Raw genomic sequence first — 15,000 nt, 5'->3', positions numbered from 1 at the left:
ACACATTCTGATACAACCTACTGGAACACATTCTAATACAACATACTGAAGACATTCTGATACAACCTACTGAAACACATTATGATACAACCTACTGGAACACATTCTGATACAACCTACTGGAACACATTCTGATACAACCTACTGGAACACATTCTGATACAACCTACTGGAACACAAAGACATTCTGATACAACCTACTGGAACACAAAGACAACCATGCCCTAAAAAGAAAGTGGCAAAGGAGGAAGACATGCACATCTTCTACATCCTATTATGTATGTATTCTAAATCCTGACAGTTTTCTTGAAAAATCCATGTTTCTATGTCAGTCATTTTCATGTCAAGGACCCCCACAAAATTATGTAATTGGCCGCCGACCCCCATTTGAAAATATGTTGCTCCAGGGACACCTCAGAAGCAAAAAAATTCGTTAAAAACGTTGACTCTGAAAGAATATATTAAAAGATTTGCGCCACATTTTCACGTGCTGCGGCACCAATGATCTTGTAGATCTGCTATTTTTCAATAGCTAAAGTGTAACATAATGCTTAAAACACAAAAGGGGTTGCCAAGCCCCATGTTTTTACCTTCCAAGACAGAAACAAATTTTTTAGTTTTTACCTTCCAAGACAGAAACCACATTTTGTGAGTTGTTGTTTCTATACAGATATAAAAAGATATATTTTTGTAATTATTTTTAAAGAAAACTTAGGTCAGGATTTAGAAGGCGTTTCTAGAATGGGCCTCAGTTCTAAATAAGCACGAAGCCGAAGCGATGTTTTCCTATATGAAATAATGTATAGTCAACAAAGACTTCATTATTCATGCAAGTATAACAACTAGAAAGAATACAAACAAAGCAGACAGAAGTAAAAAAAATGTCCTTGACCGAAAAATAAATAATAAAGATGTTTAGGCTATGTAGGATACGGCCAAAGCCGTAAATAGACATCGAGATAGGAGATGACAGATCAACATTCCAAATCCCTGAACCTTCTCACTTCCACTTTTATACTCCCTCTGCTGTGTCGGGTTTCAATCAGATTCTTTTCAAGCTAAGACTAAATATATATGCTCATCTGATAGCGCCCGTTGGAGGCATTTGTTACAAATATGTACTGTATTTTAGTTTATTGGGTCTACTCATTAAAAAGCTCAACAGTATTGGGATCAAAAATGTACTTAAAAGTACCAAAAGTAAAAGTACTAAAAGAATAGCAGATCTACAAGCTCACAATGAGTTGCGATGCGACGCATTGTGAGCTCGGCTATTTTCAAATGGCTGAAATGTAGCACTGATGTGGTTTTACTGCATGTTTTGTAATAACAATCAAAATCTACAGAGTAACCGGTAACTACATTTTCCAAATAAATGTAGTGGCGTGTAAAAGTACAATATTGAATTGCCTCTGATATGTAGTGGAGTAGAAGTAAAAGTACTGGAAATTGGAAATACTCAAGTAAAGCACAAACACCCTAAAATGGTGTTGTACATAGTACATAGTTACTTTCCACCACTGCAAAAAAAGACACACACACACAAAAAGCAGAACATAATGCTCCCAGAACTCACTGTGACTCTCCGTGGGCATCCTGTAGCTGTGGTGTTGTTGTGTATGACTGGGAGGCACGCTGCCGTAGTCCATGTTGGTCAGGTGGTCTTGGCTCAGCGGGGGGCTCAGATCGTAGGCCGCGCCGCCGCAGCAGCCTCCTCCGCCGCCCGACATGGACGACGAGAGCATGGCGGAGGGCGAGGAGGAGTGGAAGGAGGAGGAGGAGGAGGAGGAGAGGACGGCGTAGTCCAGGGTGGAGTAACAGCAGTTACCGTTGGGCTTCATGTCGATGTCGTCCTCGTCGTCCTCCTGCTGCTGCTGCAGCTCCGACAGGTCCACCGCGCTCAGACTGAAGCCCACGGGCCAGGCGCTGAGGAGCTGCTGGGTGTCCACCATGTCTGATACCACAGACACACACGCACACACCACACACACGCATGCACGCACGCACGCACGCACGCACGCACACAGGAGGGGAGACAAGAGGGAGGAGGAGGGATGCACCCGTTTTACTAGACAGCTGATGCAATATCCGACCGCAAAAGATTGGGACGTGACCTTCTAGGAAAAACACAACATGCACGCAACCCTCCCGGATCTAGAGAGAGAGAGAGAGAGAGAGAGAGAGAGAGACAGAGAGACAGACAGACAGACAGACAGACAGACAGACAGACAGACAGACAGACAGACAGACAGAGGTTTACTTGTCCATGGCCATGTGGTGATAACACAAAATGTGAAAAAAAAAGAATGCTGCACACATGTGCAGTTGATGCGCCACACACACACGCACACAAATGCGCGCCAATGCACACATATACAGTATGCACACACAATCAAACAGACACACACACACACACACACACACACACACACACACACACACACACACACACACGCCATCGCTGCATGTTCCTTTTAGCAGTCTGTCCGTTATCTAGTAAACAAGAAGAAAAGACAGACTGTCACGAGGAGTACACGCTGAACTCTGGCCCTGACGCCCCGTCTGCTCTGCTCAAAACACCCTCTTCTCTTCCCCTCATGTTTGGGTGGCTCGCAAATTGCCCAACCCCAAGCACACACAGAGAGACAACAAGAGTTTGAGGCCAAGTTCGGAACGGGTCATTCAGTGCTTTAGTTGGGCGGCTGTGGCTCAGGAGGTAGAGCAGGTCGTCCAATGATCCCTGGGTCGGCGGTTTGAATCCTGTCTCCTCCTCCTGTCCACATGTCAAAGTGTCCTTGGGCAAGACACTGACTGAACCCTACATTGCCTCCAATGAGTCGGTCGGTGTGAGCTCGCCACCGCCGGTGTGTGAATGTGGGAAGTCCCTTGAGAACCTTCCTCCTACCCAAGCTACATTGATCCAGCTTGTCAAAAGGCCACTACATTCCAAATTTCAGTACATTGGGCTGGTCACTGACTCCATGACTAAGACTTGGGAACATTACTGGACCCATCTTGTAGATGCCAGCCAGTAAAAGCTCCTCCACTTAGGCTGCAACAGTCATGTAGGCCTATTGGACACAGAAAATTATGCAAAGCTGGAATCCTTTGCACCTCTCGATATATAGAAGTTGTATGATCAGGACCAAAAAAAAGTATTCTCCGTGAGGACTCTAACGCCAGGGCTCCACTGGGCGCGTCGCGTCTCCGTCGCGTCCTGCTTGTGTCATGACAACGTCAACGTCACGCTAGAGGTGCTCCACCGCGGGCCTTTGAAAACTGCGCGTCAGCAAAAAAAAATTGTACATGACTGGACGCGTGCGTGCGTCAAAAAACTAACCGGGTCAATTTTTTAGTCACCGAACGCAGCACAACGCAACGCAACGCGGGCAGTGGAGCCACCCTCCATTGATTAAAAGGGAACATTCCCGACGTTGACGGAGACGCGACGCAGACGCGACGCAGACGCGCCCAGTGGAGCCCTGGCGTAAAGGGCGGAGCGCATGGTGTGACGGAGCGCATGGTGTGTGTGTACACGTGTGTGTGTGTGTGTGTGTGTGTGTGTGTGTGTGTGCACTCGCATTTCCAATTTAAACACTGTTAAAATGTGATACCTTTGACAAATGCTCAGCATAAATTATTAAGCTATTATTATTATGCTCTTATGCTATTATTCTATTGTGTCAATAAAAGTACATCTGTACACATGTATGTTTTAGAGACAGTCGCACTGAGGAAAAGACAGGAAGCAGAGCTGGAGGTAGCAGAGACTAAAATGTTGAGGTTCTCTCTGGGAGTAACAAGGATGGATCGGATCAGGAACGAGTACATCAGAGGGACAGCACAAGTCAGATGTTTTGGAGATAAAGCCAGAGAGGGCAGACTGAGATGGTTTGGACACATAAAGAGGAGGGTAGTGTTATTGGTAGAGGGATGCTGAGGTTAGAACTGCCAGGCAGGAGGCCTAGAGGAAGAGCAAAGAGAAGATTTATGGATGTAGTGAAAGAGGACATGAAGTTAGTTGGTGTGAGAGAAGAGGAGGCAGGGGACAGCGTGAGATGGAGGCAGATTATTTGCTGTGGCGACCCCTGAAGGGAAAAGCCCAAAGGAAAAGAAGACACAGGTTTCTTATTTTCTCCAGTTTGATCTTAACCTAATCCTACAACTCTACACTCAAATCCGGATGAAACTTCGTGTTACATAACATTTTTTATATAGGCCATATAGTATTTGTAATAAGCAAATCAGAGTGCTCTAGATGGATTTAATCATGAATATAAGCATTCCAATGAGTTTCTAATGCTCCGAAAGCACAAAATAGACACCAAGTTTACAAATTGTCAGATAGTCGCCATCTTTGAAATATGCAAAATAGAGGTTCAGCCACACCCAGTCATACAGATAAGCATTCCAAAATGTTTCTAATTGTCAAAAAACATGATTTAGACACCAAGTTTGCATTCATAGCTGATCTGGTTCAAAAGTTCTGGACAAAACCTTTTTCAGGTGGCGGACTGGCGTGGATTTAGCCACTATGATAACCCGGAGGGTTGCTGGCTCAGGCACGGATTCAACAAACATGAGCATTCTGAACATTTTGAGCACCTCAGAAAATCTGTAGCTCCAACGGTTTAGAAGATAGAGCCATGTTTGAAGTAGCGGTCATTTTTAAAAGGGCGTGGTCATTTTCGGGTATTTCGCCCCGGATAGAGAATTGTTCACAGTTCCCAAGTTGTTCGCGGGGGTCATATTAGTCAAGAACAGTTGCGATATTCTCTCCTAAATGAAGTGCATACATATCTTAGTCAGGTCCTAGACTAGAAGAGACTATGACTAAAACTAAATTCAAATTTTGCTGCCAAAAACAACACTGCTACAGGGGGCCCGAGGTGTTTCAAGGAGACAATGATACGGTAACTACATCGGTTCCAGGATGTTTGTATTCCATTTCCTAAAAAAGTTACGTTTTTTTGTCATACAAGGTTTCCAACAGCGACGATAATAATCAGTCGGCTGCATTTGCAGGTGGATAAAAAAGAAAAGAAAATCCAAGGTTCCCGTGAAGTTTAAAAAGTCTTTATTGTAATGGCATCAGCTAGGCGTGTTAAAACATTAACACGCCTAGCATTATGTCCACACTACTATCAATTCAAGACAATATAGAATAATCGAATTGGAAGCAGTAAAAATACAAATATTGAAAAATATGGAAACGGACGATCCCCTCTGAAACGGACGATCCCCTCTGAAATGGACAGCCGGAACGTGTTGGTCGTTCTTTAACATGCCTATAGCTGATGCCATTACAAGAAAGGCTTTTTCTTTTCTGTTCATTGATAAGCACACTCATTCAGAATAATTTGTACAGAACTGGGAGGAGAGTGATCAACATAAACATTTACAGCATTATTGTACTTATGTTTGTTTGTTTTTCTCCATACTTTAACTCTCCCCTCTCAGTGTTCCATTTCAATTTATTTTCACAATACTGTAAATCATGTGCCATTCCCCCCCATTTTTCTATATGCCTGTATATACATACATATGTAACCCCCTCCCGCACCAGGGTCAGTGTCCGAGTGTTCGTAAAGTCTGTTCCATTTGCGTACAGTGATTGTCTGTGTGATGACAATTGTATGAGAGTATAAATAAAAAGACAAAAAATAGAACCTGTTGATATAAACACGAGACATAGTGATGATGGTAACAATACTGTAATAGTGTTAATCACTTTAGTATGCATAAGAGGTCCCTGATTATACCAGTTCCATGGATATTAATGACGACATAGTATAAATAAAATTAAGAAAATAAATAAAAAATGCACAGGGATGTAGTCTGCACAGTGTATCGGAAGGGGGAAGGAGAGAGAGAGAAGAGAATCAGCATGATGGCAGCTTGGTTTATGTTGTTCTCTACATATCTTATGAATGGAGCCCATGTTGTGTCGAACTTCTCTCTTGCTCCGGTTACAGAGTTTCTAATCTTTTCTAACTGTAATGAAGTGGTGAGACCACTTCATTGATCCATTGTTTGAATGACGGTGGGTGTATTGCTCTCCAATTCACCAATATGAGACGACGGGCCAACAGTGAGGCAAAGGCAAAAGCATTCTTTTGATGCACAACTCGTCTCTCCTCCGGCTTTACCACTCCAAATATTGCCGTTATAGGGTTGGGTTTTTCCTGAAAGAAAGGCTTTTTAAACTTCTCGGAAACAGAGTGCCTTGGATTCCCTTTTTTATCTATGGTCGTATACCCTCTCCTAAGAGCACCTGTTTTTCTTTTTTAGATAACTTCTTCTTCTTTGTATTCAACAGTATATATCGGGCATTTTCACAGTGTCAAGGAAGACCAGCTTCAAAAGCATCCTTTCTTACAAACTGATGTCGTTGCAAGGGAGCTGCAGACTTGCAGAGTCATCAAGAATAAAAGAGGCCACCGAACTGAAAGCAGAAGGGGAGGAAATAACAAAGAGTGCCACGCTATAGGAGCTTGTAGGTCTGCTATTTTTTTTAAATCGTGAAAATGTGGTGCAAATTTGGAATAATATGAAAACTACCGTTTCTAGATTATGTTCTAAAAAAAATAATGTTCTGATAAATTGATGAGGCACATCGATCAGGCTTCCTGTTTGTCAATGCGTATAGATGTTCACAACACTGCATAAAACCAGGAAGCTATGCTTAATGAATATTTACAACGTGCAACCTGAGGTTTCAGGGACTCTGAGGTTAACCTGAGACAGGGGACTCTGAAGACAACCTGAGACAGTGGTTTAGGGGACTCTGAGGACAACCTGAGACAGCGGTTTAGGGGACTCTGAAGACAACCTGAGACAGCGGTTTAGGGGACTCTGAAGACAACCTGAGACAGCGGTTTAGGGGACTCTGAGGACAACCTGAGACAGCGGTTTAGGGGACTCTGAGGACAACCTGAGACAGCGGTTTAGGGGACTCTGAGGACAACCTGAGACAGCGGTTTAGGGGACTCTGAGGACAACCTGAGACAGCGGTTTAGGGGACTCTGAGGACACGCTGCATGGCAAAGACCTCCGTCTCCACGAGAGAAAAAGAAAAACAATGCCTATTGTGATGTTTCTCCCGATGCAGGTTTGCACGTCCTATTTAAAGGTGGCTGGCTGAGACAAGAGGCGAGGGCGAACAGGAGGTGACACAGCGAGCACCCTGCTGCACAGTCCTGAACAATCACCAGATGTTCCCAAACACCTGGTCTTGGCTGGGAGCGAGAGCGAACCTCCGCAATCGGGTCTGAAAATAACCCTCCGTCCGTCCGTCCAATCAATCCTAGCTGTGAGAGGGGAAGAAAAGACACTGATGAATCGCTATCGATAGGAGGAAAAAAACACTATAAAGAGGAAGTATATTTAAATGGTTCCAATAAATGACTTGGCAAAATTTCCCCATGAAACAAACATCCTCCAAGCTTACATTTAGTGATTGTTTCCCTTTGCGCTGGAATGTGGGCACCACAGAGAGAGAGAGAGAGAGAGGGAGTGGGAGAGGGAGTGGGAGAGGGAGAGGGAGAGGGAGAGGGAGAGGGAGAGGGAGAGGGAGAGGGAGAGGGAGAGAGAGAGAGAGAGGGAGAGAGATGGGGGGAGAGAGAGAGAGATGGGGGGGAGAGAGAGAGGGAGTGAAAGTCAAGCAGGTCTATATGGAATTGCCTTGGAAGCTATTGCAGGCCAAGCAGGGCAAATGCTTTCTAATAATAGTCCAAGAGAAGCAGTTATTTTTTTTCCCATTTGTGGCCAATCCCAATGGTGAGTTACAGTAATAGGAGGACAGTGGCTAGACTTCTACTCCAGTTGGCATGACTCGGGAGGCAGGAATGCACTCAATAGAACCACCACCGCTCTGAAGACGAGAAGGGAGAGGTGAGTCCAGAGAGAGAGAGAGAGAGAGCAGGGACGTTGCTGACGATTTGGTTCACAATCACATCTTGACTTGATACGTATATACAAAAAAGATATCTCATTAAAAAAGAAAACGTGAATTTTGAACTTTAATCCCAGCCAAAAACGCAAGGTGCTCTACTGAAATGATATTTGATGTTGATTTGATGAATGATGATTTGATATAATAAAAAGGTGCTCTACTGAAAACGCTTCCAAACAGCCCAGAGTTGAAAATATTTCAATGCGCGCCACCAAGATCAAACCACCAGACGTGAACACGCACCAGCAAAGTAGACGTTCAATCCAGTGCACCTTGTCACACTCCAATTTGAAACAATACAAAAAACATGTACGCTACACTCAATTCAAAAACGATCACAATCTACTCCAGTCTTGAACTGAAGTGACTATACAGTGCAGTAACTTGAAAATGACTGAAGACATGTTTACTGTGATTAGGGTAAGCTTACATTTCATATCACAAACACCATAGTGAAAACTCCTGTAACTGTAACTGTAAAAAAAAGAAAGAAAAGGAAATTATGAATCGATTTGGAATCTTGCTAAACATCGTCATACCTCTCAGACAACAAGGTGCACAGGGAGGAGATGAGTATGACTGTATGTTCCTGATCATTGTGTGCACATAATAGTTTACTCTGTCAAACTTTTCAAAAGGATGACAGATGATTAGTAATGTTTATGCACAGTGTGCCTGAACAAAAGACATGCTCGGAGAGCGCCTTGTCAGTGTGTTTGTGTGTGCAGTGAGTGCAGTGCACTGTGCATGTGCGGAGTACGCAGTGGTGGAAAGTAACTAAGTACTTTTACTTAGTAGGTACTGTACAATTTTGAGGTATTTGTACTTTACTTGAGTATTTCCAATTTCCAGTACTTTCACTTCTACTCCACTACATCTCAGAGCCAAAATTTGTACTTGTACTTTTACTTCACTACAATTATTTGAAAACTTTTGTTACTAGTTACTTACTACTTAGTAGAAAACATACATTAACCACTTCAACCCTATACATTTTGGCCGTTCGAAAATAGCCGATCTACAAGCTCACAATGCGTCACAACGCGACGCATTGTGAGCTTGTAGATATGCTATTTTCAATAGACTTTGTACACATTTTGAACTTGTGAAAAGGGGCATTCTGCAATATGAATACTTTTACTTTTGGTACTTTAAGTACATTTTGATGCCGATACTTTTGTACATTTACTCAAGTACATTTTCAATTCCGTACTTTTACTTGTAACAGAGTACTTCTAAATTGCAGTATTGGTACTTTTACTTAAGTAAACCAGGGTGCATACTGTATTTATGCTGGCATCCATTCTTCCACTGCAGCTCAGATTTCTGTCCCCGCATGTTGGTGCTTGTCTGCAGTAAAGTGTACCACATGTAGGAGTAGTTTCTATCTTTGCTTGTTGTTATGTAAAAACAATGTGACTGTAGCCCAAAAAAAAATAAAAATGCAAAGCAGTATAAAGCAGGTCTGGCAAGCTACTGGAGTCCATGAATCGAGACTGACTGAACCGAAATACACGTCTGGAATCAGTGATTTTTTATCTCCACATGAAAAGTGCAAATCTGGAAGAGAGAAAAAAATAATGTCTATGGTACAGTGTTGTTTTTGGCAGCAAATTTCTATTTTAGTTAAGGAATGAAACTTCATTTAGTTTTAGTCACATTTTAGTCACCTGGAATGTCTTAGTGTTAGTCTAGTTTTAGTCGACAAAATGTTGTGCGATTTTAGTCGACTAAATCTACAGTTGATTTAGTCGACTAAAATGTATTTTGGCGGGCCTTGATGCCGTCATAATGGCTGATTTTACACTTGCTTGTAGATCTGCTATTTTCACCATGCAACCAAGTGTAAAATAACTTATACTGGATCTCTTGTCCACTAGTCCCTCGACATTTTAGTCTAGTTTTTATTTGTTGACTTAGTTTTAGTCATCATAGCTTCGTTTTTATTAAGTTTCCATTTAGTTTTCGTCAGTGAAAGTAAAAGTCTACTCTGGGTAACTTTTGGGAGTGGTTCTGATCCCCTGCCTAAAAGGAGGAGGTGGAGAAATAACATGAGAAAACGCAAAGGTTTGAAATGTCTGTCTTCAGGGACATGGTTGGAAAAGGAACGCAATGTTTGGATATTTGTATTTCCTCACAACAGCAACGATACAACACTGTCCAGTGACTGATTAATAGACCCCATGGGTCAAATTACACTACTCATATGCTTGTTCTATTCTAGACCATTCCACATTAATATTCTATTGCATTTTGTCATATCATATTAACCCATTTAGACCTTCAGGACGATGCTACAAAATGTCTTCTAAATCCTGACAGTTTTCTGAAAAACCCCATGTTTCTATTTAAGTGGTTCTCAAACATTTTCATGTCAAGGACCCCCAAAAATAATATGTAATATGCCGCCGACCCCCATCTGAAAATATGTTGTTCCAGGAGCAAATATTCCAGTTAAAAACGTTCGCTCTGAAAGAATATATTCAAAGATTTGCGCCACATTTTCGCGATTCATTGGTAAAAAATAAAAAAAAATGCAGAAATTACTAACCAATCAGGAAGTAGACAGGCAAATCGACCTGAATGCAACATATTTGAATGCAGATTGCGGCCCCTAGATGTGTCACAGAGACTATGTTTTACCCATTGCTGGCTGTTTAAAAAAGTAATTACATTTTTTGAGAAATACAGATTTTCTTATTTTTAAGTAAAACGTACTTTTTCCTACACTGATGAAAACTAAACTGAAACTAAATGAAAACTAAGCTATGACTAAAACTAAGACTAAATATATTGACAATTTCATCAACAAATAAAAACTAGACTAAAATGTTAGGAAGGGACAAGTGGACAAGAGATCCAGTATAAGTAATTTTTACAATTGGTTGCATGCTTGAAAATAGCAGATCTACGAGCTTGTAGAACGGCTATTTTTAGCAAATAAATAAAAAAGACGGCATCAAGGCAAGGCCCGCCAAAATACATTTTAGTCGACTAAATCACCTGTAGATTTAGTTGACTAAAATCTCATGACATTTAGTCGACAAAAACTAAACTAACACTGACACATTCCAGGTGACTAAAATGTGACAAAAGCTACGTGAAAGCTATTCAAGAGACTATGACAAAAAAGTTAAATTGAAATTTGCTGCCAAAAACAACACTGGTATTGTGGTCATCGGAGAGGGTCATGCTGTATATAGTCCTGGGCATGCCCAGTTAACGACACCTAGTAAGCTGACACACATGGAGCAACCAGCGAGACAATGGGGAAAACCTGCCCAGCTGCATTTCATGATGTATCAACATTCTTATCTTTCTAACTCAAAAGTATACGCTCCCTTTCTGAGGGTGAAAAATGTGCACTGCTATTCTCCATATGCAGACCGCGGCCATCTTACCATATAAGTTAATGGCAAGGTGCTACATAGGTGCAACTTCCAATGACAGCCCATTCATCAAGTGCTGGAGTTTGGAAGTGCTCGTTAGATATCGCTCAACTGCCCTGCATACCACCTGTTTATAATTAGCACATAATGCAAGAGGCAGCAGGACATTGCTTTACTGAAAACGAGTGCTTCCAAACTCTGATGGAAACATGGCCACGGTCTGCAAATGGGCAATACTATATATACTACAATACTAATATACAATACTGCAACAAATCAACATACCATATTAACCACATTGTAACAGTACTGCCACGTATATTAACCACAGTACTGCAATGTATTAAAGGAGAATTCCATGCTAGAATGCTTTCTTATCTTTCTTACCTTTCTTTGTAGTTGTTACGTCCCCACCAAAGAGGTTGAGGTGTTTTTTTGTGCAAAAACTCCTTATTGGCTATTTTCCCTACCATAAGCCCTGGCCTCAATGAATTGCATTGCATTGAATGGGAATTGAATGGGGCTATGGGGTGTTATGCTAGTTCGCTTATTTCCATCGAAAGAAGTAGTAAAGTGTGCCGCTTGGGATATTATTTACATTATGAAGAGAGGATATATACAAAGAAATTATAATTTTGAGCGATGGAAATAAGCGAATTAGCACAACATCCCATAGCCCCATTCAATTCCCATTCAATTCAATGCAATTCATTTAGGGCTTATGGTAGGGGAAATAGCCAATAAGGAGCTTTTGCACAAAATAACACCTGGACCTCTTTGGTGGGGACGTAACAACTACAAAGAAAGGTAAGAAAGCCTTTTAGTATGGAATTCTCCTTTAACAAATGAACTATTAGTCCTACAACATATTAACCCATTTAGACCTGAGAACAGATTCTACTAAATGTCTTCGGAAAATTATTATCACTATGATACATCATTTGTATACATCGTTTGTTGCATGATGACAGTGCTTAAAAACAAGAGGAAAGGTAAAAGTGATACAGTAATGTGCAGGCCAGGGTATTTCCTGTCAAAATATAAAAAAGATGCAGTGGTTTCGGTGCAGTGCTCCATTTCGTTAAATTATATCACAGGTGTGTGTGTGTGTGTGTGTGTGTGTGTGTGTGTGTGTGTGTGTGTGTGTGTGTGTGTGTGTGTGTGTGTGTGTGTGTGTGTGTGTGTGTGTGTGTGTGTTTACTTCAAGGTCTATTGTGAAGACCATTGTCTTGGTCCTCACAAGAGAAATGTCTGTTTAATTGTTAAAACACTGTTAGATTGTATGCTTTGCATCACCTAACGAGAAAGAGAGAGAGAGAGAGAGAGAGAGAGAGAGAGAGAGAGAGAGAGAGAGAGACAGAGAGAGAGAGACATAGAGAGACAGAGAGAGAGAGAGACGTGATGTGAGGTTGTGATAGACTATACTATAGTCTATCACTCTATCACAACCTCACATCACCTTACCCATAAGATACCTATAGTCTATCACTGCAACCTCACATCACCTTACCCATAAGATACCTATAGTCTATCACTGCAACCTCACATCACCTTACCCATAAGATCTGGAACCTATAGTCTATCACAACCTCACATCACCTTACCCATAAGATCTGGAACCTATAGTCTATCACAACCTCACATCACCTTACCCATAAGATCTGGAACCTATAGTCTATCACAACCTCACATCACCTTACCCATAAGATCTGGAACCTATAGTCTATCACTTCGGAAAGAAGGTTTTACACCTGCAAGCATGTTTGTTTGTTTGTCTATCAAAAATCAATTTATAATAATCCCTAATAATTACAATTACTAGTCCTTACCCGTTGTGAGATATTTGCCGTGAAGGGTACTGCGCCCGGGTGCGTTTGTAATTGACTAATAAATAAATTAATAATCATTAATGTGTCAAATCGAAAAAAGGCCCTCCATATGCATATGGTCAATGCCTGTGTGAAAAGTGGGAGTGTTTGGTGCAGGCAGTAAGGAGTTACGGCACTGTTTCTGACTGACAGACACACACACACACACACGCACACACACACACACACACACACACACACACACACACACGGACAGACATTCGGTTAATTATAGTATGATGATGATGATTATCCCTATTTGTTTTTACTTTACGCATCAAAACATGTACACAAAAAACACCTTACAGGCGTGTGCAAAGGCTAATTAACCTTAAGTAACTTAGATAGCATTTTATGAAGACATAGGGCTCCATTTCCATTCAAGCTTTCTAAATACACAATTTGGGGACCGAGTTAAGAGATCTATCATACATCTGATAGCTCCAACCCTGTGATTCTATAATCTACAGCAGGGCCGGCATGTCGGTGCCCAGACGTTCTTGAATAGAGAGCTACTTTTGAAATGACCCACCAAAAAAACGTCATTACTGAAAATAGTTTTTATTTTATGTACCTGAGGGGGCTTTGGAATAGTGGCTCTGGCATTACATAACATGACAAACACACTTGGAATGGGAAATAAGAAATGGAAATAGTTTTTGTATTGCTACTGATGTTTGTGCTCCACATTTAATTCAAGTGTCAGATGCCAAATTATATATTTTTTTCTATATTAACCTTTGCTACTATTACTATTGTCTGTGTCCTCCGTTATACATGTTATATGCTATATATTATTTTGCATTTATATCTGTTTTTAATGCTGTAGCCTTTCCAATGTATTTGTAGCTTTAAGTGTACTTTTTTTCATTTTCAACAATGTAATGAGTTGAACCACGTGATCTGCTTCTAAGTGGTTAATTGTAATTGCTGGACTGGTCCCCAGTCCCCACCTGTCTCTAGCCCTATTTAATGAGTTTGTCGCTCTGTGTTTTGTTAGCCCTGATGAAGACCGTATAGGTCGGAACATGTCGGTTGAATAAAGTTTTCCTCCTTTTTAACCTTTAAGTGTGCCCGGATCTCCGCTTTGTTTTATATATTTTTTTATTTAAATGAAATATGTTTTAGGGCCATCATGTTATTGTGATCTATACCTGCACAGCCTTTGTGATCTACTGGTAGATCACAATCTACCTTTTGGGCACCCCTGATCTACGGTATTCACAAAGTACTACGGTATGCACTGTAATACCCTCCAAACAGGAGCAAACCAAGCCCACCCAAACTGTGCCAACGAGAGTGCAGCCAGAGGTCTGGACTGCCCCATGAGTAGAAACAAAAAAGCACCCACTAGTAGAGAATGTACTCATCATGGCCCAATAGATACATCACAACACACACACGATGGTTGCTAATCTTCAAAGCTCGGCACAGTGGGCGGGTACAGACACCACAATCTCTGTCTGGTTGTTACAATTACAACCACATTACATGTATCTGGTTTCTGATCCAATACACTGTTTTGCCCTCAAACACGTCGTTGCAGAAAAGTCAAATCAAAGTCAAGTTGAGTGGGAGAAAACAAGTTACAAAGAATGTACAGCACTTGGGGGAATGGAAGAAGAACGACAAAAAGGAAAGAAGGTTCATGCACTTTCAAATTAACTGTATCATTTGATTAACCGGCAACCCCACACACTTACCAAATGCATTTACCAGGATATTCTTGTGAATTATAGCTATTCCCATTCCACCAACCACAAACCATACAAGCACAGCTTTACATACT

At 41.4% G+C, this 15,000-nt stretch overlaps 1 protein-coding gene across 2 annotated transcripts in view; it reads right to left on the bottom strand.

Moving 5' to 3' along the window:
* The window catches only part of pparg (peroxisome proliferator-activated receptor gamma), a 50,243-nt gene that overhangs the window by 22,402 nt on the left and 12,841 nt on the right, over window positions 1-15,000 (bottom strand). For both annotated transcript variants that reach the window (XM_083772320.1, XM_083772321.1), the window contains exon 2: window positions 1,577-1,954. In XM_083772320.1, coding sequence (XP_083628446.1) covers window positions 1,577-1,952 — 376 coding nt within the window. In that variant the 5' untranslated portion in view covers window positions 1,953-1,954. The remainder of the gene's footprint in view (window positions 1-1,576; window positions 1,955-15,000) is intronic.

This window comes from Protomyctophum parallelum, assembly GCF_964188405.1.
Source record: "Protomyctophum parallelum genome assembly, chromosome: 8".
Classification (NCBI taxonomy): domain Eukaryota; kingdom Metazoa; phylum Chordata; class Actinopteri; order Myctophiformes; family Myctophidae; genus Protomyctophum; species Protomyctophum parallelum.
The sequence above is the reverse complement of the archived record's forward strand: the minus strand, read 5'-3'. Positions and strand labels throughout refer to the sequence as shown.